General features: G+C 38.0%; 8 protein-coding genes across 16 annotated transcripts in view; 3 read left to right on the top strand and 5 right to left on the bottom strand.

Annotated features, from left to right (window-relative positions):
- The window catches only part of LOC6559165 (guanine nucleotide exchange factor DBS), a 39,457-nt gene extending 36,301 nt beyond the window's left edge, over positions 1 to 3,156 (bottom strand). Inside the window, exon 1 of one of the 5 annotated variants that reach the window (XM_032735001.1) lies at positions 2,475 to 3,156. In XM_032735001.1, coding sequence (XP_032590892.1) covers positions 2,475 to 2,694 — 220 coding nt within the window. In that variant the 5' untranslated portion in view covers positions 2,695 to 3,156. Of the gene's footprint in view, positions 1 to 630; positions 707 to 2,474 lie in introns of those variants that run through there. The other 4 variants (XM_032735003.1, XM_032735000.2, XM_032735002.2 and 1 more) reach the window with 4 other exon arrangements.
- A 557-nt stretch (positions 3,157 to 3,713) lies between these two features.
- Positions 3,714 to 5,469, top strand: LOC6560056 (deubiquitinase DESI2). 2 transcript variants are annotated; one of them, XM_032735009.1, is made up of 5 exons: positions 3,714 to 4,088; positions 4,363 to 4,532; positions 4,594 to 4,902; positions 4,963 to 5,051; positions 5,108 to 5,469. In XM_032735009.1, exons 2-5 carry the CDS (start codon positions 4,401 to 4,403, stop codon positions 5,187 to 5,189), a joined length of 612 nt encoding a protein of 203 aa, XP_032590900.1. In that variant the 5' UTR covers positions 3,714 to 4,088; positions 4,363 to 4,400; the 3' UTR covers positions 5,190 to 5,469. The 2 variants fall into 2 exon arrangements, with proteins under 2 accessions (XP_032590900.1, XP_001986561.1); XM_001986525.3 differs by having other exon boundaries at positions 3,822 to 4,088; positions 4,368 to 4,532.
- Positions 5,470 to 6,204: 735 nt separating this feature from the next.
- LOC6560055 lies at positions 6,205 to 9,768 on the bottom strand. Of its 2 annotated transcripts, none has more exons than XM_001986524.3 (4): positions 9,729 to 9,768; positions 9,177 to 9,234; positions 8,717 to 9,115; positions 6,205 to 8,661 (listed from the first exon to the last, which is right to left on the bottom strand). In XM_001986524.3, exons 2-4 carry the CDS (start codon positions 9,222 to 9,224, stop codon positions 6,250 to 6,252), a joined length of 2,859 nt encoding a protein of 952 aa, XP_001986560.1. In that variant the 5' UTR covers positions 9,225 to 9,234; positions 9,729 to 9,768; the 3' UTR covers positions 6,205 to 6,249. The 2 variants fall into 2 exon arrangements, with proteins under 2 accessions (XP_001986560.1, XP_043071178.1); XM_043215243.1 differs by lacking the exon at positions 9,729 to 9,768 and adding an exon at positions 9,321 to 9,332.
- Positions 9,769 to 10,243: 475 nt separating this feature from the next.
- Positions 10,244 to 11,279, top strand: LOC6559866 (proteasome subunit beta type-5). The gene is made up of 2 exons (XM_001986523.2): positions 10,244 to 10,460; positions 10,531 to 11,279. The coding sequence occupies exons 1-2, from the start codon at positions 10,314 to 10,316 to the stop codon at positions 11,224 to 11,226; spliced, it is 843 nt and encodes a 280-aa protein (XP_001986559.1). The 5' UTR covers positions 10,244 to 10,313; the 3' UTR covers positions 11,227 to 11,279.
- A 5-nt stretch (positions 11,280 to 11,284) lies between these two features.
- LOC6559865 lies at positions 11,285 to 11,781 on the bottom strand. The gene has a single exon (XM_001986522.2). The coding sequence runs from the start codon at positions 11,750 to 11,752 to the stop codon at positions 11,339 to 11,341; it is 414 nt and encodes a 137-aa protein (XP_001986558.1). The 5' UTR covers positions 11,753 to 11,781; the 3' UTR covers positions 11,285 to 11,338.
- A 157-nt stretch (positions 11,782 to 11,938) lies between these two features.
- Positions 11,939 to 12,840, bottom strand: LOC6559338 (pre-mRNA-splicing factor Syf2). The gene has a single exon (XM_001986521.2). The coding sequence runs from the start codon at positions 12,751 to 12,753 to the stop codon at positions 12,073 to 12,075; it is 681 nt and encodes a 226-aa protein (XP_001986557.1). The 5' UTR covers positions 12,754 to 12,840; the 3' UTR covers positions 11,939 to 12,072.
- Positions 12,841 to 12,995: 155 nt separating this feature from the next.
- LOC6559958 (periodic tryptophan protein 2 homolog) lies at positions 12,996 to 17,147 on the top strand. Its single transcript, XM_001986520.3, has 10 exons — positions 12,996 to 13,062; positions 13,118 to 13,230; positions 13,296 to 14,558; positions 14,622 to 14,961; positions 15,015 to 15,160; positions 15,217 to 15,364; positions 15,430 to 15,664; positions 15,737 to 15,898; positions 16,587 to 16,803; positions 16,859 to 17,147. Exons 1-10 carry the CDS (start codon positions 13,045 to 13,047, stop codon positions 17,073 to 17,075), a joined length of 2,859 nt encoding a protein of 952 aa, XP_001986556.1. The 5' UTR covers positions 12,996 to 13,044; the 3' UTR covers positions 17,076 to 17,147.
- A 620-nt stretch (positions 17,148 to 17,767) lies between these two features.
- Positions 17,768 to 25,634, bottom strand: LOC6559649 (glycine receptor subunit alpha-2). Of its 3 annotated transcripts, XM_032734997.2 has the most exons (10): positions 25,302 to 25,634; positions 24,261 to 24,343; positions 22,484 to 22,583; positions 22,241 to 22,395; positions 21,819 to 21,908; positions 20,061 to 20,216; positions 19,623 to 19,993; positions 19,410 to 19,538; positions 19,238 to 19,342; positions 17,769 to 18,650 (listed from the first exon to the last, which is right to left on the bottom strand). In XM_032734997.2, the coding sequence occupies exons 1-10, from the start codon at positions 25,361 to 25,363 to the stop codon at positions 18,450 to 18,452; spliced, it is 1,452 nt and encodes a 483-aa protein (XP_032590888.1). In that variant the 5' UTR covers positions 25,364 to 25,634; the 3' UTR covers positions 17,769 to 18,449. The 3 variants fall into 3 exon arrangements, with proteins under 3 accessions (XP_032590890.1, XP_032590888.1, XP_032590889.1); XM_032734999.2 differs by lacking the exon at positions 21,819 to 21,908 and having other exon boundaries at positions 17,768 to 18,650; positions 19,422 to 19,538; XM_032734998.2 differs by lacking the exon at positions 21,819 to 21,908 and having other exon boundaries at positions 17,770 to 18,650.
- Positions 25,635 to 25,917: the final 283 nt, after the last annotated feature.

The following is a 25,917-nucleotide window of genomic DNA, read 5'->3' as shown; positions in this document are numbered from 1 at the left end:
TAAGGCACTTTAACCCTAAATAAAGTATATTATTCAGTTGATCACAGTCACGCACGCCTTTTAATTTTCTTGAGTAATAATTATTTTTGTATACAAAATAAGTTATTGTTTTTGTAAGTCACGGGAATCAGTAACTGGGCACTGAATGTGTCATCTGCTGATAGAAAAAGTACTTGTGACTGTAAATGTGATTTATATATTTACCTTAAAAGGTATAGCCGTAAATAAATTAGATCAAACTTGTATATATATTTCTATATACTCCGAAATTGCAAATAAATCCAAAGAGCTCAAATTTGTCAAAATAATCACAATACACATACACACATATATATATGTAAAGTATGTTAAAATTTTCACACGTAATTGAACACACCGCACTTAAAAAGGGACTGAAAAACGCTCAAAAGCAATTAGCTCAGTTTTCAACAGCCCGGTAGGATTTGAAATGCTTCTTTGGAGTATTTGTATGTGGCTTATGATCACTGTGCAGGTGAGCAATATGTTGCATCTGATTCATGCATGAATACATGAATACAAACGTATTTCTTATAATTAGGTTACAAATTTACAACGCCCGTATATGTATTGCATACATATATATATACACACACATAATTATTTACTCACTCACACACGCACAAATATTGTGCATCCCTGTCGTTGTAAGGACGTAGTTCACTTTGATCAGTTTTTTACGTATGTCAAAAATGTCAAATTTTGCTAAACAAAGGCAAGTAAACGTAAATTTAGTACTTTGAATAATTGCACAAGAGAATAATCACAACCGTGGTCGCTTTAATAACTCGCATCATTTCAATGGCAACTTGAATCAATCACAGCTGATAAGTACCGAAAATATATACATACATATATACACGCATCTGTACAGATGTTTACATGTACATGTATTGTATATGTATTGACATATGCTATGTAGAATTAGTTGCAATTTTAACTAACATAACAGCAAACGAACATCACGATTCAATCAATTACCAACACATGCGCGTCAACATCAATTAAAATTAAATTATGCACATACATAACTGAACATCAATATTTGTTATATATTATATATAATTCAACTGTGCACCGGGTATACTTTACACACAAGAAGAAGAGCGAGACTATTATAAATAACATGGCAGTGAGAGCAACTTAACATTTCCTGGGTCTGTTATTAGCAGCGGTTCACTCATTGATTCGTGAACTTAAAACAACATACCGAAAGATCATTTCAAATATGAATTTATGTACAAATTAGGAGTAACTAAAATTGGAAAATCAACAAAATTATTAATACTTGAAAAAGCTAATAGTGCGAATACCAGCCAATCGAATTAAGATCTTAGCAGCGATCCACTGATTCCATAAGAAGTATCGATACTGATAAAAATAGAATTTGTTGACTGTTATATTCAGAATCGATATTATTAAAAGAACGAATTTGAATATTTCAAAACTTAAATTCAAATAAAACATATTATAAATCATCAAACAGGGGGAAAAAAAACTAGAAGGGAAGGCCGTAAATATACATATAATTTTAAAGGTATGCATAATTACCAGCGTGGGCTAAGCGCAAAGCAACAGGCAACAACAAATGAGGATTGTGAACACCGGTGATTAGCACTAAGCGTCGTGTACCCTAAATAGAATTGAAACCCCCTTGCAGCGTTGAACCAATTGAAATGGGGGTAAAGCTTGCAACGTTTATGTATTTACACATCCCCACATGTGTATGTGTATGTGTGCGAACGTATTTCATAAAAGCGGCCATTAAAGTGCAGCTAAATGAAAAGTGCAATATGCATTTCACATTTTGTACTCATAACGTATTCAATTACTTCCGAATGAATATGTAAATACCTACATAAATATGTGCATATTTGCAAACGCTCTTGAGCTTGGCTAGATTTTTAAGAAACATAAAAGATTTTAAATAATTGTCAATATTTTCAGGAATCAATAAATTGGCTATTAAATCTACAACCGATTTATATTTTCTAAAAATATGTTTAAAATCAATAAAGTTCTTCATCAAATAACAAATAATAATATTTATCGAATGTATAGTAAAGTACGTTTAAGAAAAAAGTACATAATTTATACACCTGCTGCAAGGGCATTCAAAAATGCATTAAGTTAATATTATTCACCCCATCTATGCAAAGTCTACAGTAGCACAGGGACATATCATTAAATATGCCCATGCTTATAAATATAACAATGGAGAGACAGTTTAGTCGTGACACTGAAGGAGAAGTTAAATGCCATTGATGTTGCCTTACGTGGAAAATCAATACACGGCAAATGCATGGGTTGGGTGGGGTGGACTAAAGACAAACAGTAACCTTGATGCTTGCCAGAGCAGTAAATAAAGGAACTTCGCATAAATCTTGACTATTATTATTATTAAGCACTAGCTAAATGAATTTCACATATTAATAGTCTATTTTGGTTTAACTCACCAGACATCTCGGATATGTCTAGACAACTTGAGCGACTTTTAGTCTTTTTCAGTAAGCGCTGCAAGGGCGGCTGCCGTTGGGGACTACTCGAGGACCCATTGTTGATATCTGTGGAGGTGCTGCTCCAATCCGTATCGATGGCCTTGGAAGCACTACGTTTAAAATGCTCCAAAAAGTGATCGATTTGCTTTTCTATGGAACTGGACGGCGAACTTTCCATGTTCACTTACACATTTTTGCAACTTTTTCAGAGCACCCAATAAAAATACCAATATGTATATGTATCTTTGTTTTGTGAAGCTATCGCACTTAAAACGTCCTTCGTTGAACAAATATAGCTTCTTTAAAGACGCACTTAAGAAAAATTAAATTACATTCGGTAGTTTGAACTTTGGCAAATGTACGTTGGTATGAATTTCGTTTTAAAAATAAAACTTGATTATTTTCACATTTATTAAATTGGTTTAGAAACAATAAATCACTTTTATAATCTCTACACTCATTTATGCTGGCGTTTTGGTTGAAGTACTAAGTACTCTGAGATTTGCGTTTTTTTTTTCTTCTTTTTTTTATGACTCAACCTTAACCGTTCTTCCGCATTGCTCAGCAAAGACTGAGAGCACGGGTGGGCTTTTGGAGGATATTTGTGGCTCGACCCTCTTTCAATTGTCAATGAGAACTTGACGATGACGCCGTAACGACTGAGAGAGCCGGCGAAATTTCTTGTTTTATATACATACATCGACTCATTCTTTTCTGACGCGGGAAAGCTTTATAGCACGTGTTGTTTGTAAATTAAGTTCTCTGACATGCGCAGTTATTGAAAAACTTACAGTTTTGATAAATATTGCGATAAACAGCTGTTCTTAGCCTTCACAAAAAAGTGCCAAGCTATGTTTTGTTGTTGTAAGGAGAAGTTGGTTTTCCAACATAAACATCAAAGTCTGACATAACAAATTGGCATAACTTTGTTGAAACAAAGTCGATTTCCAAGAGCTTTTTTGATTCCGGCTTAACTTCCAGGTGAATACTGCATATAAATTTAGAAGCACTATGCTTGGTCGGAGTTTATGCACAAATACTATATTTTAAAAAACAAAACTTACTTTTGGAGTCAAAGTTTTCCGTTGCCATAACACTGTCTAAACCGATTTTTAAGAGCAAAACTTTTTTGATCACATCACACACTAATCCTGAATTTAAGTTTCTAATCAGATAATGATTCGAAATTCATGTGAAAATTCTATAACAATATATATATCTATAACAAGAAATTCAAAAAACACGTATTACAAGAACTTTTGCATAACGAACTTTTGAATTATTTGTACGATAATCGCGTCAAAATAAGTTCGATACATTGTTAGGTTAAGTGAGGTATCGAAGAACCGATTTGAGTAGTTCGATAAGCCGATTTCAATGAACGATACTCTGAACTGGGCCAGCACAACTCTACAATCAATCCATAAACAAAAAAATCTTGTGTATAAACTAAAAAACAAAAAACGGATGCGGAAGTAAATAAAATAATAAATGCGTAAAACTTTACATTTGGCAATTGTCAATTGTTAACTTCCACCGGAGCATGGGATATTAGGGTCCTGCATTACTTGTGTAAGTTGTTTGCTATGACACATTTGCAACACGCATATTTGTGTGTATGTATGAAGATGATGAGAGTATATAATGTGTACACATATGTATGTAATTGAACATATGTGCATACACAAGTGTACTTTTTTTGAACACACATACTTTCTTTTACGCACACATGTGTGTGCGTGTTTGCAACTGTGAAACTCCTCAAAATCCAAATATAGCAATAAACAAAGAATAAGAATCTTTGTGAGTATATTTGTGTATTAAAAGTATCAAATGTTGCTTGCAGTATAGAAAGAAAGAAAAAACCAACAACGCATTTAATCAATGTTCTCCAACGGGCTGCCCTGCAACCTGTCATTTCCGAGCTGCCTAAGTGTCCCAAAAGATGGCAACGAGGAGCTCTTGCCATCCAATATGGGGACAAGAGAACCAGTTATCCTCAATGTTTATGATATGGTAAGGACTGAAATTCATTCAATTACAATTCAGTTGAAGTTAATTGATTTCCCATTTGCAGTATTGGATTAATGAATATACCACTTCAATTGGTCTGGGCGTATTCCATTCCGGCGTAGAAGCATTCGGCACTGAGTTCGCATATGGTGGACATCCTTTCCCATTTACGGGCGTCTTTGAAATCAGTCCACGTGATCACGACGAACTGGGCGAACAGTTTCAATTCCGGCAGAGCATACAAATTGGCTGCACGGATTTTACATATGAGGAAGTGCGTCGCCTTGTCGAGGAGTTGGGCAATCAATTTCGCGGCGATCGTTATCATCTTATGAACAATAATTGTAACCACTTTTCGGGCAATTTGACACAGGTACGTCTCCAAAATTCTCATCAGTTTATATTGTATTAATTGAGTTTTAATTAATATCAGATACTTTGCGGCCAAGAAATACCCAGCTGGGTGAATCGTCTAGCACATTTCAGCTCCTGTGTACCCTTTTTACAAAGATGTTTACCAAAGTGAGTTTGTCTTCTATCAGTGAAAAGTATATCTATATTTATTTGTACATTTTTAGGGAGTGGCTCACACCGAATGCCTTGCAGCAAAGTATAACTACAATCCAAGAGCGCGAAGACTCGGACAACAGTCCCCTTTGAGACATTACCTGATCTAAAATATTCGTTACATGCAGATTTCCCAATCGAGCGTAACTCATCCCTGCTGTCATCAAGACCAACAATAACAACAAAAATAACAATATTTGTTAAGTTCAATTCGAGAGGAGAATGCCGGGTAATCGACACTCATTTTTCATTAAAGCCAAGAAAAGAAGAAAAATTCCCAATAGATTGCAAAAGAAAACAAAATAATGTTAATAGGTTTATATATTAGGCTACATTTAAAAGCGAATAAATTATTGGCTATTGTAACATGTAATTTGACTATGCAGATATTAAGATAATTATTAAGTGGCCGATATTGTGTAATTTGATTAGAAATGAAAGGCAGAAGGGCAGCATCATTTATAGAATTTTCAATTAAATAGTATGTATCAAACATCGAGAAATCATTTGTAGGCAATTTGCTAAACAAAAACGTATTAACAAGCAAGCAAGCAAGCATATTAAACATATAAATATATTAAATTTAATGATATCAAACGTTGTCATCATCAGATAATTTGTAAACATTTAAAGAAAAAAACAAAAAACAATTGATTTTTACAATGTCGTATGCCGCATGTCTATCAAAACACCAAAACATGATCTGTTATCAAATAAATATGTACTTGACATTCTGATATTTACACATACATTAAAAAACTATTATATTTAAAAAATTTTTTAAAGAAAATATATTTTAATTCAATAATAACACTATATACGTAGTTATTTATAGAGTGAAGACAAAAACACAGAAAACTACAAATATAAGTACATACATGCATATATACATATATTTACAGAAAAAAATAGTGCCAAAAACAAAATGCTGCGAATTCTAACAATTTTTACTGTTTGCCAATTGTTGTTACTTGCCGGCCACAACGTCCAGAAATTTGACATACATATATCTGGTATAGAGTCCATCATGAACAGGATTACATATACATTAAAATAATGATAAATACATTGTGACAACTATTTACAAAAATGTTGGCTACAAAATCAGCACATTTATATATATATATTTTCTTTACATTTACTTTGAGTATCCTTAAACTAGGCTGGAAACATTATTGTATAAGCCAACAGCGGCGATCTCATCCACATCTAGATCGGCTTCATCATGTGGCAGCGGATTTCGAAAGATTATCGGATGCGCTCTTATAGAGCTGACATTTGGTAACACATTCCCGTGCAGATGTTGAGGCTGGTTGCCATTGACCAAATTTGAATTGCGGCTTATATACTCTGCAGGCAGTAGCTCCTGTGGATGATGATGGTGATGATGATGATTTGGCTGCAGATGGAGCGTTGGTGGTGCACTGGGAGACTGGGATTCCGGTTGTCGACCATAACCTCGCATATATCTAGCACTAGCCAAATCTGCTGAGTAAATGTTTTGAACTCTTGGCGGTTCTCTTGATCGATTTGGCAGATCGTGGAAGTATGCATCTTTTGGTATGTGCCTCAGCTGTTGGGGATTCGTTCGCATGTGGCTTGAGTAGAGAGCGGAAGGATTTTGTAAGGGCAGTCGAGGTGTGTCTTCAATGCCCCGCAAGCCATAATTCAAGTTGTGCACTTCGGAGCTCAGAGCCAGTTCATTATCAGAATTTTGATTGCAATCAATTTTACCCTGCAATTGTGCCACCATATCCTTGACTTGACCCGTACTGGGTTTCTTCAGGTATTTAATTTCGCCGTTTTTAATTTCCACCTTGCCCGCAGCCTCGTTGGAGCTTTGTCTCATCTGCAGTCCAACCGGAGAGATTTGAGGCATACCCATGGGATTTGTGTAAAAAAGTGCGGGATGTGCTGCAAAGTTATCCTCCAGACAGAGTGGCTGGCGTTTCATTAGATTGGACATGGATTTGTGACAGTTTGGATACAACTGTTGCGCATCTGTGCTGCAAGATGGCGATGGAGCCTCATGGATCTGTTCCTTATACATCAACTTATCGCCACACAATCTGTCTGCATTTTGGTTGAGCGCCACGTCGTCCTGATTGTGATCCGCAAAGGCGGCATCCTTGCGCAGTGCTTTAATCACTGTATTCAGCATATTTTCACCCCGGCCAATGCAATGATGATAATACTTTTGGGCATCCGGCGGAGTTGTTCCAAATTCCCAACTATTGGAGTTTTGTGAGGGATTTGATGTTTCACTCGAGTTGGGATAGCGTCGTTGACCATTCGCATAGCCATCATAATTGGGACTCTCTTTGTTTTCTTGATTCTCTGGGCTGTGCATGGACGGATTACTTTGCTCCGGCGATAAAGAGCAAAGCTGTAGTTTGTTCTCCTGCTCGTTATCTCGCTCCATAATTAGAGTAGTCTTCTCCAACAGATCTCCCAGTCGCTCGGATACTTTCAGAAAATCAAGTTTGAGTTCATCCAGTTTCGATTGCTTTGAATCTTCTTGAGCTGCTGAATGGGGCGTGGCCATGGCATCCTCAACTCCACCAGCACTGGAATTGGAATGCGTGTCCCCATTTGAATCGCTCTCAGCTGTCGCATCTTTTGAGTGGCCATGATAAACAACGTCCACGACGGTTTGATTCTCTTCGAGAATATCAACACTCTTCGAGTTGGGCATTTGTTTGCTCTCGAAATTGCTCTCCAGTAGATCCAAGCTGCGGCATCGCGACAATGTTCTCTCTATCCTGGTACACTTGGTCTGATTGTCGAATGTGGAGCGCAGGGGTTCACCGCGTCGTAGATATTCGTTGAGATACTGCCGCTTGCTCTCACACCGCATCCGATCCTCGATCATGGTGCGAGTGAGTTGCTCGATTTGATCATTGGTCTTTATAGCCAGCGCCTGGACCTTGTGTCCCAATCGTTCCTTGGTCTTGTGCACGTATTTCTTCAAGCTCTTACGATTGCAATTCAATTTGTTCTCTATGTGCCGGAAGAAGGGTCCACAGTAGCAGGTGTTGCCCACACTCACAGGACCCTTATGGATGTGTCCAGCGAGATCAAGGAAATATTGCTCGCCCTGCTTCAGCGGCTCTTTTGGTAAGGTCTCTAGCTTAGGCGATGGAAAGCTGCGTGGATCGGGAAAGTAATGACAACCATAGGGTGACCAATTGATAGCCTTATCCACACTATCCCTATCCTTATCCTTATCCTTGTCCAGTGCTTTATCCGTCTTCTCATTATCCTTTGGCTTTTCTCTCCGATTACGTATGCGCTTTGGAGTGCTGAGTATTTCATTTATTTCCCGATAATTCTTGCGGACTGCAATACTCTGTGGGGTGTCTCCCTGGGCATTCTTCACACTCAAACGCGCATCTGCCTCGAGCAGAATCCTGGTTAATTTGCGCCTACCCATGGCGCAGGTGATGTGCAATGCGGTATCTCCATTCAGGTTGGTTTTGTTGGGATCACACAGGGCGGAGAGCAGAATACGGGTAACGCCCGCATGCCCGTAACGGCAAGCCGTATGCAGCGCCGTATCCCCGTACTTAATATAAATTGTAAGATTATTACAAATACCATTAGGGATTAAAAATCTATACCTTATTTTGAACATCCGGATCGGCGCCGGCCATCAGCAATTCCCGTGAGCTTTGATTATGACCATTTTGGGCAGCCAAATGCAGAGCTGAGAGTCCCTCATTATTAATGATGCTCAGCGTGCTGTTGTGCAAGGCTTCAATTGTGTTCGCCACCCGCGACTTCAGTCGGCTCTTCTCCTTGCCATGACTCGGCTGCGCTTTCGCGGATGTGGGCGGGGCACAGAGCAATTTGACACAGCGACTCAATCCACGACTGGCGGCCTCATGCAATGGGGTATTCCCCTGACTGGACTCCCTGGCCAAGCGATCTGTGGCATTGCTGGAGAGCAGAACTTGCACTCTCTTATCATCTCCGGCGGCAACAGCCTCATGCAAAGCCGTCCAATTTCTGCAGTCATGCTGAAAACATACAATTCCAATTAGCATATTGACTTAAGCTTTGCGGTACATTTCAACCTACCCCGGAAATGGCATTCGGCAAGGCTTCCTGCTTCAGGGTGTGATCCATGCTGCATTGTCTAAAGATTAATTACAAAAATTCAATTCGACTTCAAAAAGAGGTAATCAATTTTATTATTAATTTAACGGTTACAATATTTATTACTCATTAAAATACTTTGTACTCTGCAAGTACACACATACACACACGCACACTCACACACACGCACACACATACAACAAGTAGCGTTATAAATACCACGCACATATGTATTTACATCAGGCATATTCGTAAGTTTCTATTCCAATCTTTTCACATATTTATACACATTTTTATACTCAATTTAAAAATTCTCTTAAGATTATTGCCACCATTCAAGAAAACTCAGAAAGTTTTTCGCTAATGGAGCTCAGACTGCTTTGCAGCGAATTAACACAAATTTTCACGACTTACAACTTAAATCGCTTTTTAATTTCAATCCGTTATACGTTAAGCTTATACCTTTTGACCGTTTTGTTATTTTAGTGGTTCATATTTGGTTTATAAGTCGACTTGTTTGTTACATTTGCTTACATTTTTGTGTACGCCCAGAGTTAATTTGGCTTTAAGCCAGGCCTAAAGGAAAATAGAAGAGAAAATTGAGGCGAATTGCAAAATTGGCAACAGGTTTAGTTTATGGTTGTCGCCCCTTTCCACTTATCGAAAAAGTCATTGGTTGTGCTTGGCTATCGACATCATTTCCGACAACAGCTGTGCTGGTCAAATCAGACATGATCGTCATTCGCCGTTTGTTTCTTTTAAATTTTGCGCCATTTACAGAAACTTTTCTATGAACAAGTTGGTGTGCAGTAACAACAACAATTTTAACTTAGAGGACTTGATAAACATTATTTGTGCATTATATATATTTAACATCGTGGTGCAAATCGAAATAATAAATAAATAAAAATTAAAGATAGCATTGCAGCAAATGTTAATGGGGTGCCCACAGCAGTATATGTTCCCCTCGATATACATCGAGTTGATAGAAATCGATCTATCGATGCTTGTCTTCCATTCTCTCACATCGCTAGTACTTGTTTCAATTTTTGTCATCTCATCACAAACTACTTGCAATTTTTGCGTCGGCAACTTAATCAAACAAAAAGTGTTAATAAAATGGCATTGGCAGAAATTTGTAAAATTTCCAATGCTTCCTACATGAAGCCAGCTGCGTGGACCTCAAGTGAAGTCGAGAACGAGCTGAACGCCTTCAGCTGCAACATTGCAAATCCCTACACATTGGCAGCGCCTCCATTTGAGAATGTAAGTGAATCGAATATGAATATTTTTATTAATAGAAAATAGTAACATATATTTTAATGATGCATTGCAGCCCCTGGATAATCTGAACAAGATTCAGGCAAATGCTGCCAAGACCGGTGTTAAAATCAACTTTGACCATGGCACAACAACTCTCGGTTTCAAATACCAAGGTGGCGTCATTTTGGCAGTGGATTCGCGTGCCACTGGTGGCCAGTATATTGGTTCGCAGACCATGAAGAAGATTGTGGAAATCAATCAGTTCCTGCTGGGCACATTGGCTGGCGGCGCTGCTGACTGCGTTTATTGGGATCGCGTCCTTGCCAAGGAATGCCGCCTGCATGAGCTGCGCAACAAGGAACGCATCTCGGTGGCGGCAGCCAGCAAGATTATGGCTAACATTGCCCACGAATACAAGGGCATGGGCCTGAGCATGGGCATGATGCTTGCGGGTTACGATAAGCGAGGCCCGGGTCTCTACTATGTGGACTCGGAGGGATCTCGTACACCCGGAAATGTCTTCTCCGTAGGCAGCGGTTCTATTTTCGCCTTCGGTGTGCTCGACTCTGGCTACCATTGGGATTTAAAGGACACGGAGGCACAGGAATTGGGCCGTCGTGCTATTTATCATGCCACATTCCGCGATGCTTATTCCGGTGGCATTGTTCGTGTCTATCACATGACCCCGAATGGTTGGATCAAAATTTCTGATACAGATTGCATGGAACTGCATTACAAGTACAAGGAGGAAAAGGAGTCCAAGAAATAATTGCACAGCAAATATAATTATGTGAAGGAAATAATAATTTGTAATCAACATAACTAAATAATTGTTTATTTCGTTTTATTTCCTTATTTTCATTCCCCAATTGGGAATTCATCTACGATTTCTCCGCATCTCTATGCGCTTTAATGCTTTCCAAAGTCTCCTTATGGCGTTCTTCGGCGCGCTTCTGTTTGAAAGATCGCTTAGCATTTGCTTTGTTTTTCTTGGGCGGCCTCCGCTGCAGTTGCTCAATCTCATGCTTGATATCCAGATCCTTGGGCACGTGCAGCAGACGAATCATTCGATTGCGTATCATGAAATGATCAAAGGCATGTTGTTCTCCATTCCTATCTATGAAGACTGCATTAGTCAGTTCGCATGTCATGTGGCCATCGGCGGAGTCAATTATTCCCGCTACGGATGTCTCATTGTGCAGATCAATGAGCACAGCGCGTCCTTGCAATATTACTGGCAAACTGTTTAATGTGTTTGTTATCAAATACTTTTCACGTGCGCTGAATTGTTGCATTGTTGTGATCAAATAGCATTATTTACCAAACAAACTGAACAATCACATATGTAAACAAATCTTGTCAGCTTTTAGTTTCTTGTGGTATTTAAAATACCAACGTGATGGTATTTTCTAAGCCACAGTAACTTTAAAATACTCGTTAAAACTCACTTCACAATAAAATACCCATCATAAGAATTTCATGCAATATTTTTTGTTTATTTGCATTTTCATATTAAATTGAAATTGATGGCCTTATAGAAACAATGTACATATAAATGTGAGGTACACAATGCACTTAAAAACTATGGGTTATTTGGATAAAAATCTAATTAAATTTAGATTGCTGTGCCACGCTCCAGATTTTGTTTGATCTCCGCCGTATGCTCGCCGTAGAAGCGATCCAATTTCTTGTTGAATTTCGAGTTGCGTTCGTTGATAAAATCAACATCGGCATCATCATTATAGATGCGACGCCTGGAATATTTCTTCCTACGCTCGATTTGCTGATCCAGATCCTTAACCATGGCATTAATGGCGCCCGGTGTGTCCTTCGTCCTTGAGTGCAGCGTCGTATTGGGGCCGCCATAGAAAGCGTCTCCCAACTCAGCCTTTTGTTTCTCATACTTGACCATATCGCGAGCGGGCATGGTCTTCACTAGTCGATTGTATTGTCTCGCTGTTTGCGCCTCGTACGTGGAGAAGCCCAAATCGGGATTATCCTTGCGCTTCTTCTTCTTCTCGATACGTTCCGCATCGATGGCTGAGACCTCCAGCAACTTTAGGCGCTCATAATCCTTGCCAGCAGATTGGGCCTCCTCGCGTGCCTTATCATCGGCCAGCAGCCATTCTGCTTGTCGTTTTCGTGCCTCCCAATTGCTGGGCAGCTTTTTGCGTGCGTCTTCGGCGACGACTTCCTGGTGGTTCTGGGTGCGCGCCTCCTGGCGCTGTTTGTGCAGTTCGAGTAGGCGCGCCTTACGCTCGGCCAACTTGTCCGTAGTCGATTTGCTCTTTTCCATTATGGATGCCCAAATATTTATTTTTATTTATTTATTTTCTTGCTGCTGCGAAGTTGTCTTTTCTTGTTCTTCTTTGTGTGAAATTGTTGTCTGAGTCGACAAGTTGGCAGCGCTGTCAGCTGTAATTAAAAATACCGAAAAATGTTGCTACAGGTAATTTTTGGTATTTTTATCATATGTTTGACATTTTTTAGCGCCACACTTAACACAACACGTGCAGTGCCTTTTGTTTATACTCATCGCTGGAGCGCTACATTTTAATATTATTGGTTTATTAAATAAAACAGCGCCATGAAGTTTTCTTACAAAGTGAGTTAAATATTATTGGCAGTAAACAGATAACTATAATTATTTCTGATTACAGTTTTCGAATTTGTTGGGCACAATTTATCGCAATGGAAACTTGATCTTCACGCCGGATGGCAATTCAGTAATCAGCCCAGTGGGTAACAGAATAACTGTATACGATCTAAAGAAGTAAGATTGGAAATTCTGCTTAGCAATATATAATCCGATTCATAATATCTTGTTACGTTTGGCAGCAACAAATCGCGTACATTGTCTTTGGAGTCTCGCTACAACTACACCAACATCGATTTGTCTCCGGATGGCAGTTTAATGATTGCTGTCAATGAGCAGGGCGATGCACATCTCATCAGCATGGTCTCCTGCACAGTGATACATCGTCATAAGTTTCAAACGGGCGTGCAGTGCATTAAATTCAGTCCGGATGGCAGCTATTTTGCGGTGGCCAGGGAGAATCTGGTGCTCGTATTTTCTGCTCCGGGAGAAATAACTGGAGAATATAATCCATTTGTGTTGAAGCGCAGTTTCCTAGGTGGTTACGATGAGATCACGTGGATGGATTGGTCCACAGATTCGAAGTTTCTTGCCATCGGCTGTCGCGATAGCTCCACCAAAGTGTGCGGCATGCGACGCACAAGAAATTTCCGCACATATAATTTAAGCGGGCACACGGATGCAATAGTCTCGTGCTTCTTTGAAGCGAATAGCTTGGACCTCAACACTGTGAGTAAGAATGGACAATTGTGCCTCTGGGAGTGCAGCATGGAGCCCTCTGATTTAATGGATGACGATCAAACTGGACCGCCAGTCCATAAACGCAAGGCTCTCAAAAAAGAATCGGAGAGCGAATCCGAAGATGATGTCGACAATAATGTTGAGAAACAGACTGTAAAAAAGGAATTAGAAACTGTCGGCGAGGATCAAAACGAACTGAAAGATGAAGGCATTAAGAAATCACATCCATTCTTCTACAAGAAGCTGGGCAGGCACTACTTAGCCAACGAGCCGCGCAAGGAGAAACGAGATGCTTTGCTGACGGCAGCCAATTATAATCGTAGCACTAAAATCTTGGTGGTGGCCTTCAGCACTGGCGCCTTCTATCTGTACGAGCTGCCCGATGTGAATATGATTCATTCGTTGAGTATCTCCGATTATCCCATCTCGGCGGCAGTCTTTAATTGCACTGGGGATTGGGTAGCGTTGGCCTCGAAGGAGATCGGACAACTACTGGTATGGGAGTGGCAGAGCGAGCAGTACATAATGAAGCAACAGGGACATAGTAGTGAAATGTCCTGCATTGCATACTCGCCGGATGGCCAGTATATCGTCACCGGTGGAGAGGATTCCAAAGTGAAACTGTGGAACACTCAAAGTAGCTTCTGTTTTGTCACGTTCAGTGAGCACACGAGTGGCGTGACCGGAGTGCAGTTCAGTCGGAATAAAAAGTTCCTAGTTAGCAGTTCGCTGGATGGCACTGTACGTGCCTTTGATATCATCAGGTATGCTCTGCACTCCTTAAATAACTTTAATCATCTTGTATTTAATGAAAATCTCTTTTTTAGGTACCGCAATTTTCGAACATTTACATCGCCAACTCCAGCACAATTTGCATGCGTCGCTTTGGACTATTCCGGCGAGCTGGTTGTCGCTGGTGGCCAGGATGTTTTTGAGATCTACTTGTGGTCCATTAAGACGGGCAAATTGCTGGAGGTGATTAGTGGTCATGAGGGTCCCGTAACTTCGGTGGCCTTTTCCCCAGTTGGCACCTCATCGACACTCATTTCCGGCTCGTGGGATAAAACGGTCAAGATTTGGAATTGCTTGGAGAGCAACAGTGAGCACGAAACAATTGATGCGCTCTCCGATGTGACCTGTGTGGCATTCAGTCCCAGTGGTGAAGAGGTGAATGCTTTAATATACTTTAATGTCCCTTAATCACAATGTGCTTCCTTCAGGTCGCTGTTGCCACGCTTGTGGGCAACATAATCATCTTTGATGTCAAATCTGCCACACAAGTGGTCACAATTGAGGGGCGCGATGATTTGGGTGGCGGACGCCTGGAAACGGATGTTGTTACGGCCAAAAAAAATGCACAATCAAAGTAAGTGTAGCAGCTAAGCTTTGTCATTTAAACTTAAAACGATCATCTGTTTTTAGTTACTTCTCGACAATCGAATATTCTGCGGACGGGGAATGTATTTTAGCTGCTGGCAAATCCGCCAATATTTGTATATATCATGTGCGTGAGGCTATCCTGCTCAAGAAATTCCAAATAACCCAGAATCACAGCTTGGATGGCCTAAATGTGAGTGGAATTAATGACGCAGAAAAAAAACAGAAGAAATTCTTATGAATACTTTCTCTCTGCAGGAGTTCATTAGTCGCAAACATCTGAGCGAGTTTGGCAACATGGCTTTGGTGGAGCAGCGCGAGGAATTCGAAGGCGGCAATGTGGCAATCCGTTTGCCTGGCGTACGCAGGGGTGATATGTCCTCGCGCCGTTTTCAGCCGGAGGTGAGAATATTCGCCGTACGCTTCTCACCGACGGGTCAAGCGTTTGCTGCCGCAGGAACCGAGGGTCTATGCATATATGCTCTGGATAAGGGTATGGCTAATTAGCTGCAATTATTATTATATAGGCAAATTTATTTAAATAATGTATTTGATGTATATATAGGTGTAGTTTTCGATCCGTTCGATTTGACGCTGGAAGTGACACCGAAGGCGGCACACGAGGCACTCAAAACCAGGGATTTCACAAAGGCACTCATCATGTCCTTGAAACTAAATGAGCCCAATTTGGTTACCTTAGTCTTGGAGCGCGTGCCATACAGAGATAGTAAGTACTTAAGTTGTAAATAACCTGAATATTGGTAGGCAAAAAGGTGGCTTACGCGACCTTGCATTCGGAGTCAGCCTTAGAACCAATTTTATTCATTTTTTTGTTTGCTTTTTTTCTTAAATCAATAGCAATTTCTTCCATTGCTCGCATGTCCAAAAATAGATGAATGTTGAATTTTTCACCCTTGCATTCAAGGCGCTTATTACCCAACTCCATATGGATCGAATGTGTAAATTTGTATGCTTTTTTTTGTTGCTGTTAACTAAAAAGCAAATGTTTCAAGGTTCTTTCTGCATTAACGTGGCCAACAAAGCGTTTTTGCACGCGAATCAAGTTGTGATACCCTTGCATTGGGTATTATGATTCTGCTTCAAAGTGTGTAACGCATTTTTATGCGTGCAAAGAACATCTCACTACTATATGCTATAGCTCCCACAGGAGCCTGTTTATTCAAATAATAACTTGAGTTTAAATGCCTCCATGTACTGAATTTATTCTGCAAGGGTATGCAAATTTCAGCCTGCTTAAGATAGCTTCCAATTGTGTTTTTTTTTTGCATTGTTAATAAACCCTTTTGTGTCACACATGCACACATATGTAAATTAATTGCCATTGCGTTTACCGCACGTGTCTGCATATGTATACTCAATTCAATGTTTTGTTCGACCTTTTTTCCCATTTACAGTTGAGCTACTTTGCGCGGATCTGTCGCCCGATTTTGCCCAGCGCTTGTTGCAACAACTGGCCCGCCTGCTGCAGTCCTCGCCCCACATTGAGTTCTATTTGCAATGGTGCTGTTGCCTTCTTACCACTCATGGCAATCGTGATGGGGTTTTTCAGCATACGGCTTTGCTAGCCCTACACGAAAGTCTATCGCACAAATATGAAATGCTAAACAAAATGTAAGCTTGAATTCAAAATGGCATACAATAGAATACTTATTATGTACATTTTCAGATGTGACTACAACAAATATACATTACGCGTGCTTCTGGAGAGATCAGACAAGTTGAAGGACATGAAAAAATCCGAAGATAATGCACAAAATGAGGATAGTGATAGTGAAATGTTGTTGATTAGTCGCCAAGAGGATGAAGCCTTAGAAGCTGACTTTAGCGAACAGAGCGAAGAAGAAACGGACGAGGATAATGAGGAGGACGACGATGCTGCATAATATTACATAAAATAGTTTTGTTATGATCCTAGACACTACGATTACACCCATTAAATATAATTATTAATTAAACTGTTGCATTAGTCGATTGTTTTTTGGGTTAAAATCAATTGGTTTTTATTTACTTCAGTTTTTTACATGCGTTATTGTGTACTGTTTTGATTTTAGGTAGTTTGAAAAAGCTTTGTGGATAAAGTTTTGTAGAGCAATTAGTAATTGGGTTCGATTCCTTGTAAAAAAAAAATACCTGTGAAATATATAGAACTTAACCGATGGAAATTTATGTACACATATATGTATTTGTTGGTTGTCTACAGTAAATCAATTTTCTAGATGTAATATACTTAATTATGTATTATTTAATATTTACAGCATGTCTTGTTATACAAAATATAATCATCTCATCATTTTTTTTTTTATTTTACTTATAAAATATACGTATTTCTAGCATTTTTGTTAAGTGTGCGATATTTGAACTACTTGGTAAATGTATAAAATATAAATATATATAAAGCCACAGCTCTAAAGTTCGCATCGTTTATTAAATCGCTAAATAGATTATTTGTCTCATTATTTGGTGTGTGTAAAAATTCCTAAATAGCACTTTTTTCTACTTATTTACATTTCAAATATGTATTTATATATATATGTATCTTTTGATCCTTTGAGGGTTTTTTTCTTTTCCTTATGTTTTTTTGTAAATTGTATTATCATTTTAAAGCACCAATTAATTTGTATGGCGGTTTTGCTTAAGCCTATAAAAAAAGAGCTTGTTGTTGTTAATTGTAATTGTAAATAAAATAGCAAAGGCAATAACAATATCTTTTGGGATAGGGTTCTTAGCAAATAGTGCTTTCATTAACTAACAAATAAATATAATTATTTAATTCAGCTTTGTGCACAATGTATATAAACATGAATTATATAAAAATCAGATTTTTTTAATCAATTCTTTCATTGAGTCGTGCAGTTAATTTTTAAACGTTTTTATCCATCTGTATCTTTTGATGTTGTGAGGTACTCAAGATCATAAGAACAGAACAAATACAAGTTGTATGAGTATAAAAATTAAACATAAATAGAATGGTAAGTATTTAGATGAGCAAGTCTCAATTTTGTAGCTAAACTTTGTGACTTTTGTTCATTAATTAAGGTAACTGTAGAAGATGCCGTATTATGTGTTTTAGTGATATGCTTAAAGCAATAGATTAATTAGATAGTTGAATATGCTCCATATTTTAGTGTAAAACCGTGTGGTGTGTTGTGAATTGAATTTCAGTTTCGTTGTGAGTTTGAATTCCATTTTATTTATTTTTTTTGCTTCTGAGATTTTTAACGGAGTCCAGAAATGTGTATCCTGGAGCTCCCCAAATCCTAGGACGACTTCATCAGCAATATGGGCCAATACAACAGTACAAACACAAAGAACAAGATCGGAAACACGGCCCGTGAAACTTTATCAATCTCACGCCACATGATCTTCTCAACGCCCGTATCCGTGTCCGTCCATGCAACGGACAGCAGGCTTTGGCGACGGGCAGGCTTTGGGGGTCCTCCGTTGCCCTGCAGCGAGGTCTGTAGCATAAAGTAAAGAAGGGTAACAGCAATTTACAAGCTGCACTGAACTTAATGAAATATATATGTACACTAAATAACATTGGTTGTGTTCTACATGCGACTTGAGTACGATAAAAATTCTTATTTCATCAACGTATTTTTGGGGTCGGAATATGGATAAGTTAAGTACGATTGATATTAATTTAAAATACTGACTTATTTTAAGGAATATTTTGTACAAGTTATGAGAACTTCTTGAACCTATTTCAACTAACCTGTCACCTTAGCGATTTTTTGAGCACCTCTAAATAATACAATATATCGTACTAAATAAATCAATTGTTTTACGAATGCAAGTCATGAATGATTTAGATTTACATCAAAATGTGTAAGCACCTCTAAATAATATAATTTATCATCCTAAATAAATCAGCAGTTTTACTACTTATTTATAATTCTCTCTAGCGCATTCTTACATTTTGACAGGGATTTTTTGAGAATGCATACACATATGGTAAATGCTACGCCAGCTCGTCAATCAGCTTCGATTCAATAAATTAGGTGTTTAGGGACAAATTGAGGCCCGTTTAAAATGCACAACTTACCTGCCCGGGCGTGGTTGGCGTTTGTGTGGCCTTCCGAGACCGTACCGCACCACTTTCCCAGCTGGCGACCGTTGCACATTGACCCTTTTCCATATTGCTAATGCGCTGCACATCGAATGATATAGAAAATGTGTGTGTGGGTATATTATTTATAACCGAACTGGGTGCTTACCATGGGCAGTACCTTTGGTATGCGATTCACTTGGTACTGGTACTGCACGTCCAATACTTTGACGACAACAAATTCGGCCAAGGCAGCGAATACAGACACCATGCAACCGGCCATCCATAGGTCGAGAGCCTAAATAACCGATATATATATATATATATATAAATATACTGTTAGTTACCATATTGAATTTATAGGTGGAGATTAGATAATTGCCTTTACATACGCAACGGGTGGTATATCCGCCCGTAGCCCCGTGAACATAGTCACAAGCGTTAGCATGCAGGTGACTAGTAGTGTAACGCGTCCTGGTATCGCATCTAGGCCAAGCCAGAAACTGAACCAGGACAGCATTACGACCAGGGAGGAGGGTGCAAAGGTCTGTATTAGATGATGTCCGATTTGTCGCTCGAAACGAAAGTAGACGGTTAAACGTGAGAAATTGCCCACTTTCTCGGGCATATAGCCATCACTCTCCTCCAGCTCCAGTGGCTGTCCGAGATTATACTGCAGCAGTTTCAGTTCCGGATTGAGCGTTACACCAGAATCGGACCAGCGCAGCTTTACCTTCTGATTATTGGACGAAACTTGAAATGGAAAATGGAAAATATATCTTAATGATGAAGAATTTTAGTATTTCATTAAGTGACTCACAACTCTCAATGTAAATAGGACAGACTTGTATGTCCATGGGATATAGTTGGAACTCCATCTGGCAGGCAATTATTGCATGCATGCGGGCCGCATAGCGTACGGTTTTATTCTTATAGAGCGTTACAGATGTGAACTTGTGCGTCAGGGTAGCTATTTCTATAATGACAAGAGAGACATCGAAAAGACGTTGCAGAGATGCGGAATAAAGTAGTTTCGATTAGAACTATAGAATTGGCACTCAGTTTTTTTTTGTCGGATATTTGCGGCTACTGAAATGGAGGGGTTATGCGAGTGTACGGGTATACATATATATAATATTTGCGTGTGCTTCTTGGAAGTACAGTACGACTACAAGCAAAATGAACTCGGATGCGTATTTCGAGTGTTTTTCAGAATGCATCATGTGCCGGAAATGAGCTGCATTTCAAATTGTTGTAGTAGTTTTTTTTGTTGATTTTTTATTATTAAGAATACGAAAATTGTGTTCACTTCGAGATGTCGAGTGCTTTATTCGATCTGAAGAATTGCTGTAATAGAAGGTACTATGAGTGTTATCCAAATGCATCCTGAGTATTCGATTAGTATTTAGCGATTGAGTTCATTATTCTAATTATTCAGATGCAGCCAACTTAACGACAAATTCAAAACTATATAAAATTGTATTAATAGTGAAGGAAATATATATAGATATGATGTATAGAGCAAAAGCACAGCTGAGGAAGCTAACAAAACTAGTGAATAAATAATCACAACAAACAAATCAATAAAAAAATACCACTTAATAAACTGAATAGCAACAAGGAGCAAAGGGTTGATTACAAAACCAAACAAATAACCAATAATATGACAATATCGTGATACTATTAGTATTATTATCCTAAATTTAGACTAAACCACAACAAATAAGAAAAGCCTAAAAAAACAACTAAATTTAGGTGAAGTTTCTTTTAAATTTTAGGAATTTTTTGAATGTACATATCGATTTTTGGTCTAGCTGACCTTTTCCAGATCTTATCGCACCCAAAGCAACTGCAAATGTTCACCAATGGTAACTGCAATTTAGCTTTACCATGATGTGGGTGTTTTGCCAGGTTCAAGTTGACCCTGGCATTGAAATGGGATTTGGTCAGCGTGCGATATAATAGCCAGCCAACAATCGTTCTCTTTTGTTAAATGTGTGTGTGTGTGTGTGTGTGTGTGTGTGGAATCACAACCCATTTCCGAATACCAATTTTATGTGGGTGATTTATCATCTGCACGCAAGGCCAGCTAATTAGAGTATAGCCAGTGTTGACTGTGTTGAAAATAATATATATGGACAATACAAATTTAATTTTTTTTTAGTTGGCTGCATTGAAAGATTCACAAAACAAGATAAGTACATTTTTTTAAAATTATATAACACATAGACACGGATTAAGAACAGTATCTATAATAATATAGGATCTGCCTGGATGGGTTTTTCACAGGACATAAAATACCACAATGGAAATGATAAGTTAATGAAATATTATATAACAAACTTGTTTAATTCGAGTTATCTGAATTATGTTGGTGTGAGATTTAACATTGATGATGCTCATGAATGTTGACATATAACATATTGAAGTCTGCAAGGGTATTTTAGTGTTCGGCTTGCCGAAGACAGCTTATTTATAGCATGAGATTTTTGTGAATTTTTTATATTTTGAGATTTGATTTGACACCACAAAATTGTCAACACAAAAACACATTTTCTAGATTTGGTATTATGTATACTTAAAGTTTTGTTTAGATGAAAGTTTTTCGATTCTCTTTCATCCTTATTGCGTAGTAGGGAAACCGAGGAAACATATGGACTTCCAAATCCTAGTAGAAGTTTGCGTTGTTGTTAGTATTTTTAGTTTTTGTATTTGGAAATGTTAAAAGCAATGAAAATTAAAAGTAAAAAAAAAAACAATATTATTATACACCAAATCAAAGGCGTAGATAATAGTTCAGATACTATTTCGAGTGCATTAAAGAGACCTACCAGAGTGATCTCAAATTGTCAGAGAAATTATATATATACATATATTTTGATTTGTTTTGTTTTTTTTTGTGAGTTCGTGAAAGGTCCTACAAAACACAAGTACCCTACTTATTGAAAAATACGCTCTTTTGCGAACATGCATATCTGTTAGAGACCTTAGAATACTTACCGGCAATCTTTGAATTTAAAAAATAGGGATCCGGCTGCCAGAGGTTGTCGAAGAATTCGGGAAGTAGGGTAACATAATCGTCACCCTCCTCGAATATATCATCCGAGATCTCCAGTCGCGATTCCATCCATCGTTGGTGTATAAACATGTCTACTCTGAAAATGCATATGTAATGACTGGCTAACATTATGATTATTCCCATTATGACATCGGAAGGGGCGGCGGGGTACTTCAATCACTTACCTAAAGTCCATATCCTCTACATTAATTGAGTTAATATCTACAACAAAAATGCTAAAGTCTACTATCACTGGTGAACCCTTCTTTGAGGGCGGTCGCATTTCTGAAAAACAAAAATCACCGACCATTAAGTAAATCAAATATTTTATTGTAAAACTATACACATTCTTGCTAAGTTATTCCATTTTTATTTTTATTGTACCCCTCGCATTAAAGAGGTGCTAACTGTTTTCCCATGCAAACTCATTTTTATAATATGTAAAATATATCGTGAGCTATTTCCCTGACGTGTTCGTAGAGTATACTATTTTTATAGTACATATAGAGGTAAATGTGTTCCAGTCAAACAATTTCGGGAACTCAAGTTCATGGACATCGTTAGCCGTCGATTTCACAACAGTGAAAATCGATATTGAGGTGTTATGGGTGCAGGTTAAAACTTAATAAATAATCTTGTGTTCATGAATAAATGTATTTTCATCCAAATCACGAGTCTAGCTTATAATGCTTAACAGTAGTGGTAGATGAATGAAAGTGGTTCTATACGAAGATCTTGAACATCTGAAAATTATTTTAATTTAAATAGTAGTCAACCGTTAAACTTGAATTGATTTGAAAACGCGGAAGGCAAAAACGAAAAAAATGCTTGCCTATTTATTTGGTGCTGTTGCGAAAACAAACTTTATATTAATATTAAAAAATCGACTTAAAAGGAAAATAAACAAAGATGTGTTACACATAGATGTTTATTATTATTATTAAAAAAATATTTATGTTTTGCAGTGTGTTAAAAGTGAAAGAAGAAAATTAAAATGTGAGGAGAAAGCAATGAAATTAAATCGGAAGAAAGAATGAAATTAAACTATAGTTGGCAATCCGTAAGAGAAGCAACGGAGAAAACTAATCGAAGATAATTGTGTTATAGCTACCTTACTCGAACAAAGGAACATCTTAAGATACAAATACATTTTAATAATAAAATTCCTGGGCATAAGGAAATAATCTCGATGGTTCTAAATAATGTTGTGTTCGGGCTTTCTATAGGGCATTATCAAGTCTGTCATTCTCGACTAATGCACTTTTTCCCTTTGCTGACGTCAAGAACCTGTATACACACAATATATACGTTATGTGCATTGACATACATATGTATGTATGTACATAAGTGGTAATTATAGAAGTTAAGAAGTATACCGTTAGGTTGGAAGACAAAAAATGGGGCTCTGCAGGCGAAAGTCCCTGAAATTGGCTGTGTCACGATAAACGCCACACGCAATGTTTCAGCAATTGAAAAAAGCCAGTCTTTAAGAGACCACAGACACTGAAGATTAAATACCCTGAGTCTTGATAAATTACTAAGCTTAAAACTAAACTACTAAAACTGAAATTTAATTATTAATTTACAGATGTATAAAAATTCAATATAAAAATCATATCTAAATCAATATTCTTATGTCAACTCCAGCTACAAAAAAAACCCCCTTAGCAAGTTTCAACAAGATGTGGAAAAACAGATTTTCCGTCTGAAATTTCTGTAAGTGGAGCCATTCCTATTAACTAGAATGTCTACTCATCATTTGACGTAGTTATGATACCCCATAATAGGGTAAATAAAAATCCGTGCAATAAAAAAAAAACAAACCGTGGAAGAGGCTATAATTTTATATGACTGAGTCACCATTTGTTAAATTCGCAATATCATACAAAACCCAGCAAAAACTGAATTTTAAAGTAGGAGCCGGGTGCAGAGAGAAGAAGAGAGAAGAGAAATAAAACTTACCCTTGACATAATTAGGCGGAAGAACCACTCGCGGCTTCGCTGTATAGTTGTAGTTCATGTGGGCGTCCGTGGCCTCACTAATCCTGAAAGTGGCCAAAAAAATACAAAAACGGATATAAAGCAAATACTCGAGCAATCTATAGATGCATATATCTATATCTATATGTGCACACATATATACACAGTACATGCATGTCTGTGCATATGCACTGCCTCTTTTTTTGGGCATGGAGTTGAGGCCCAGTTTTGTTTGTTGGCTCTCAGGGGCAACATGCAACTATTGTAAACTTTGTCAATTTAAGTCTGAACGGGAAATTAACTGACTTCGTGTCTGGGGCAGTCTGGCTGTGTATATATAAATATTTTCTGTGTTTCACCTGACAATAGTAGCTATGGCCATAGCTATAGCTTAAAGTTGACTAATATTCGTGCTGCAACCACATTTGCTGTGATTCGATTGACCTTGGTTGGCTTTGTCAAATGACTTGCCAATTCTCGGAAATACCGTGTTAGGGTTCTTATTGGATAAAGTGGCAACAAAATGCTGCATATGCAATTGTCAATCTATGACGTATGTATAAATGAATGAGTCGTGTTTTCATTGATTGTAATACAGCATGGGAAACATTTGCCAAAATAATATACTTTATATGTCGAATTTTATTGTCATTATACTCTGATGTCGAAGGTAGAAGAGCATATTGGTTTTAATTAATCAATTGTCGAGGCATGGCCGATCAAAGCTGACCCACCCTCATCCTGCAAAAAGGATTTTGGCCACCTTTTATCAGCTGGAATTACACCGGCCGCAGTCAGAAACATTTTCTCAAGTAATTTTCTATACTATGAAGAACATTTACAATCTATGAAACACAAATTACATATTTTGAAGAAAAACAATGGATAAAAATCATTTTTAAAAACAATTGTTGGAATTGAAAATCGGTTCATTTTTTTTTCCCAAAATTATGGCCAACTTATTTATAAAAAAAATGATTTAGGGGAATAGTAGATAATGGACAAAATGTAAAATGAACTCACCACATCAATAAGAAAGGCAATCCAAGCGATATGAATACTTTTATGTTGTATTTGCCCAGCATGATGTTGACGACGAAACAGAAAATGAAACCAAAGCTCAAATCATCTCACTTTACATCGACGTGGGAATTTCATAGTTCGCTTTATGAAATCTGCAACACGATACCGATACCGATATTAAACTCAAAATTCAAATTCATACACGTCTTAAGTATGCTACACTCCGTGTGTATAATGCATTAGTTAGATAGATGGACGAGCACTAGAAGTTTATCAAATTATTTAATGCGATTAGGATAAGTTCGCGATATATCTTTGTGTGTGTGTGTGTGTGTGTGTGTGTGTGTGTGTGTGTGTGTGTGTGTGTGTTTGCAACAACAACAACAACAATATAATTAATGATGTGTGTGCACAGCTGGCTAGCTGGATCCACTTTGACTCGGTGCACTAGCTCAGCTTACTTCCAAATATCGAATAAATAAACCGCCAACCAGTCTCGGCAGCAACTGCTACTACTACGACATTAGAACATATGTCCATATGTAAATACAAAGTTAAATACGAGTAGGGTATGCACATCTACATGCATATGCCACTGTCTGTAGATACACTCACA

Source organism: Drosophila grimshawi, unplaced genomic scaffold, assembly GCF_018153295.1.
Source record: "Drosophila grimshawi isolate 15287-2541.00 unplaced genomic scaffold, ASM1815329v1 contig_1367, whole genome shotgun sequence".
NCBI lineage: Eukaryota > Metazoa > Arthropoda > Insecta > Diptera > Drosophilidae > Drosophila > Drosophila grimshawi.
This window is presented reverse-complemented; position numbering and strand designations above follow the sequence as displayed.

What these genes read in the sequence shown, in the direction of transcription:
- LOC6560056 (XM_032735009.1), top strand. Translation starts at nt 4,401, where the DNA reads ATGTTCTCCAACGGGCTGCCCTGCAACCTGTCATTTCCGAGCTGCCTA. An exon ending in TTTCGGGCAATTTGACACAG is followed by an intron (nt 4,903 to 4,962) that starts GTACGTCTCCAA and finishes AATTAATATCAG; the next exon opens with ATACTTTGCGGCCAAGAAAT. An exon ending in TTACAAAGATGTTTACCAAA is followed by an intron (nt 5,052 to 5,107) that starts GTGAGTTTGTCT and finishes GTACATTTTTAG; the next exon opens with GGAGTGGCTCACACCGAATG.
- LOC6559649 (XM_032734997.2), bottom strand. Translation starts at nt 25,363, where the DNA reads ATGCTGGGCAAATACAACATAAAAGTATTCATATCGCTTGGATTGCCT. An exon ending in TTGCCTTTCTTATTGATGTG is followed by an intron (nt 24,344 to 25,301) that starts GTGAGTTCATTT and finishes GGCCACTTTCAG; the next exon opens with GATTAGTGAGGCCACGGACG. An exon ending in CGCCAACCACGCCCGGGCAG is followed by an intron (nt 18,651 to 19,237) that starts GTAAGTTGTGCA and finishes TTTATGCTACAG; the next exon opens with ACCTCGCTGCAGGGCAACGG.
- LOC6560055 (XM_001986524.3), bottom strand. Translation starts at nt 9,224, where the DNA reads ATGGATCACACCCTGAAGCAGGAAGCCTTGCCGAATGCCATTTCCGGG. An exon ending in TGCCGAATGCCATTTCCGGG is followed by an intron (nt 9,116 to 9,176) that starts GTAGGTTGAAAT and finishes GTATGTTTTCAG; the next exon opens with CATGACTGCAGAAATTGGAC. An exon ending in ATCCGGATGTTCAAAATAAG is followed by an intron (nt 8,662 to 8,716) that starts GTATAGATTTTT and finishes ATTTATATTAAG; the next exon opens with TACGGGGATACGGCGCTGCA.
- LOC6559865 (XM_001986522.2), bottom strand. Translation starts at nt 11,752, where the DNA reads ATGCAACAATTCAGCGCACGTGAAAAGTATTTGATAACAAACACATTA.
- LOC6559866 (XM_001986523.2), top strand. Translation starts at nt 10,314, where the DNA reads ATGGCATTGGCAGAAATTTGTAAAATTTCCAATGCTTCCTACATGAAG. An exon ending in CAGCGCCTCCATTTGAGAAT is followed by an intron (nt 10,461 to 10,530) that starts GTAAGTGAATCG and finishes GATGCATTGCAG; the next exon opens with CCCCTGGATAATCTGAACAA.
- LOC6559338 (XM_001986521.2), bottom strand. Translation starts at nt 12,753, where the DNA reads ATGGAAAAGAGCAAATCGACTACGGACAAGTTGGCCGAGCGTAAGGCG.
- LOC6559958 (XM_001986520.3), top strand. An exon ending in AAAAAAAATGCACAATCAAA is followed by an intron (nt 15,161 to 15,216) that starts GTAAGTGTAGCA and finishes ATCTGTTTTTAG; the next exon opens with TTACTTCTCGACAATCGAAT. An exon ending in CATATATGCTCTGGATAAGG is followed by an intron (nt 15,665 to 15,736) that starts GTATGGCTAATT and finishes ATGTATATATAG; the next exon opens with GTGTAGTTTTCGATCCGTTC.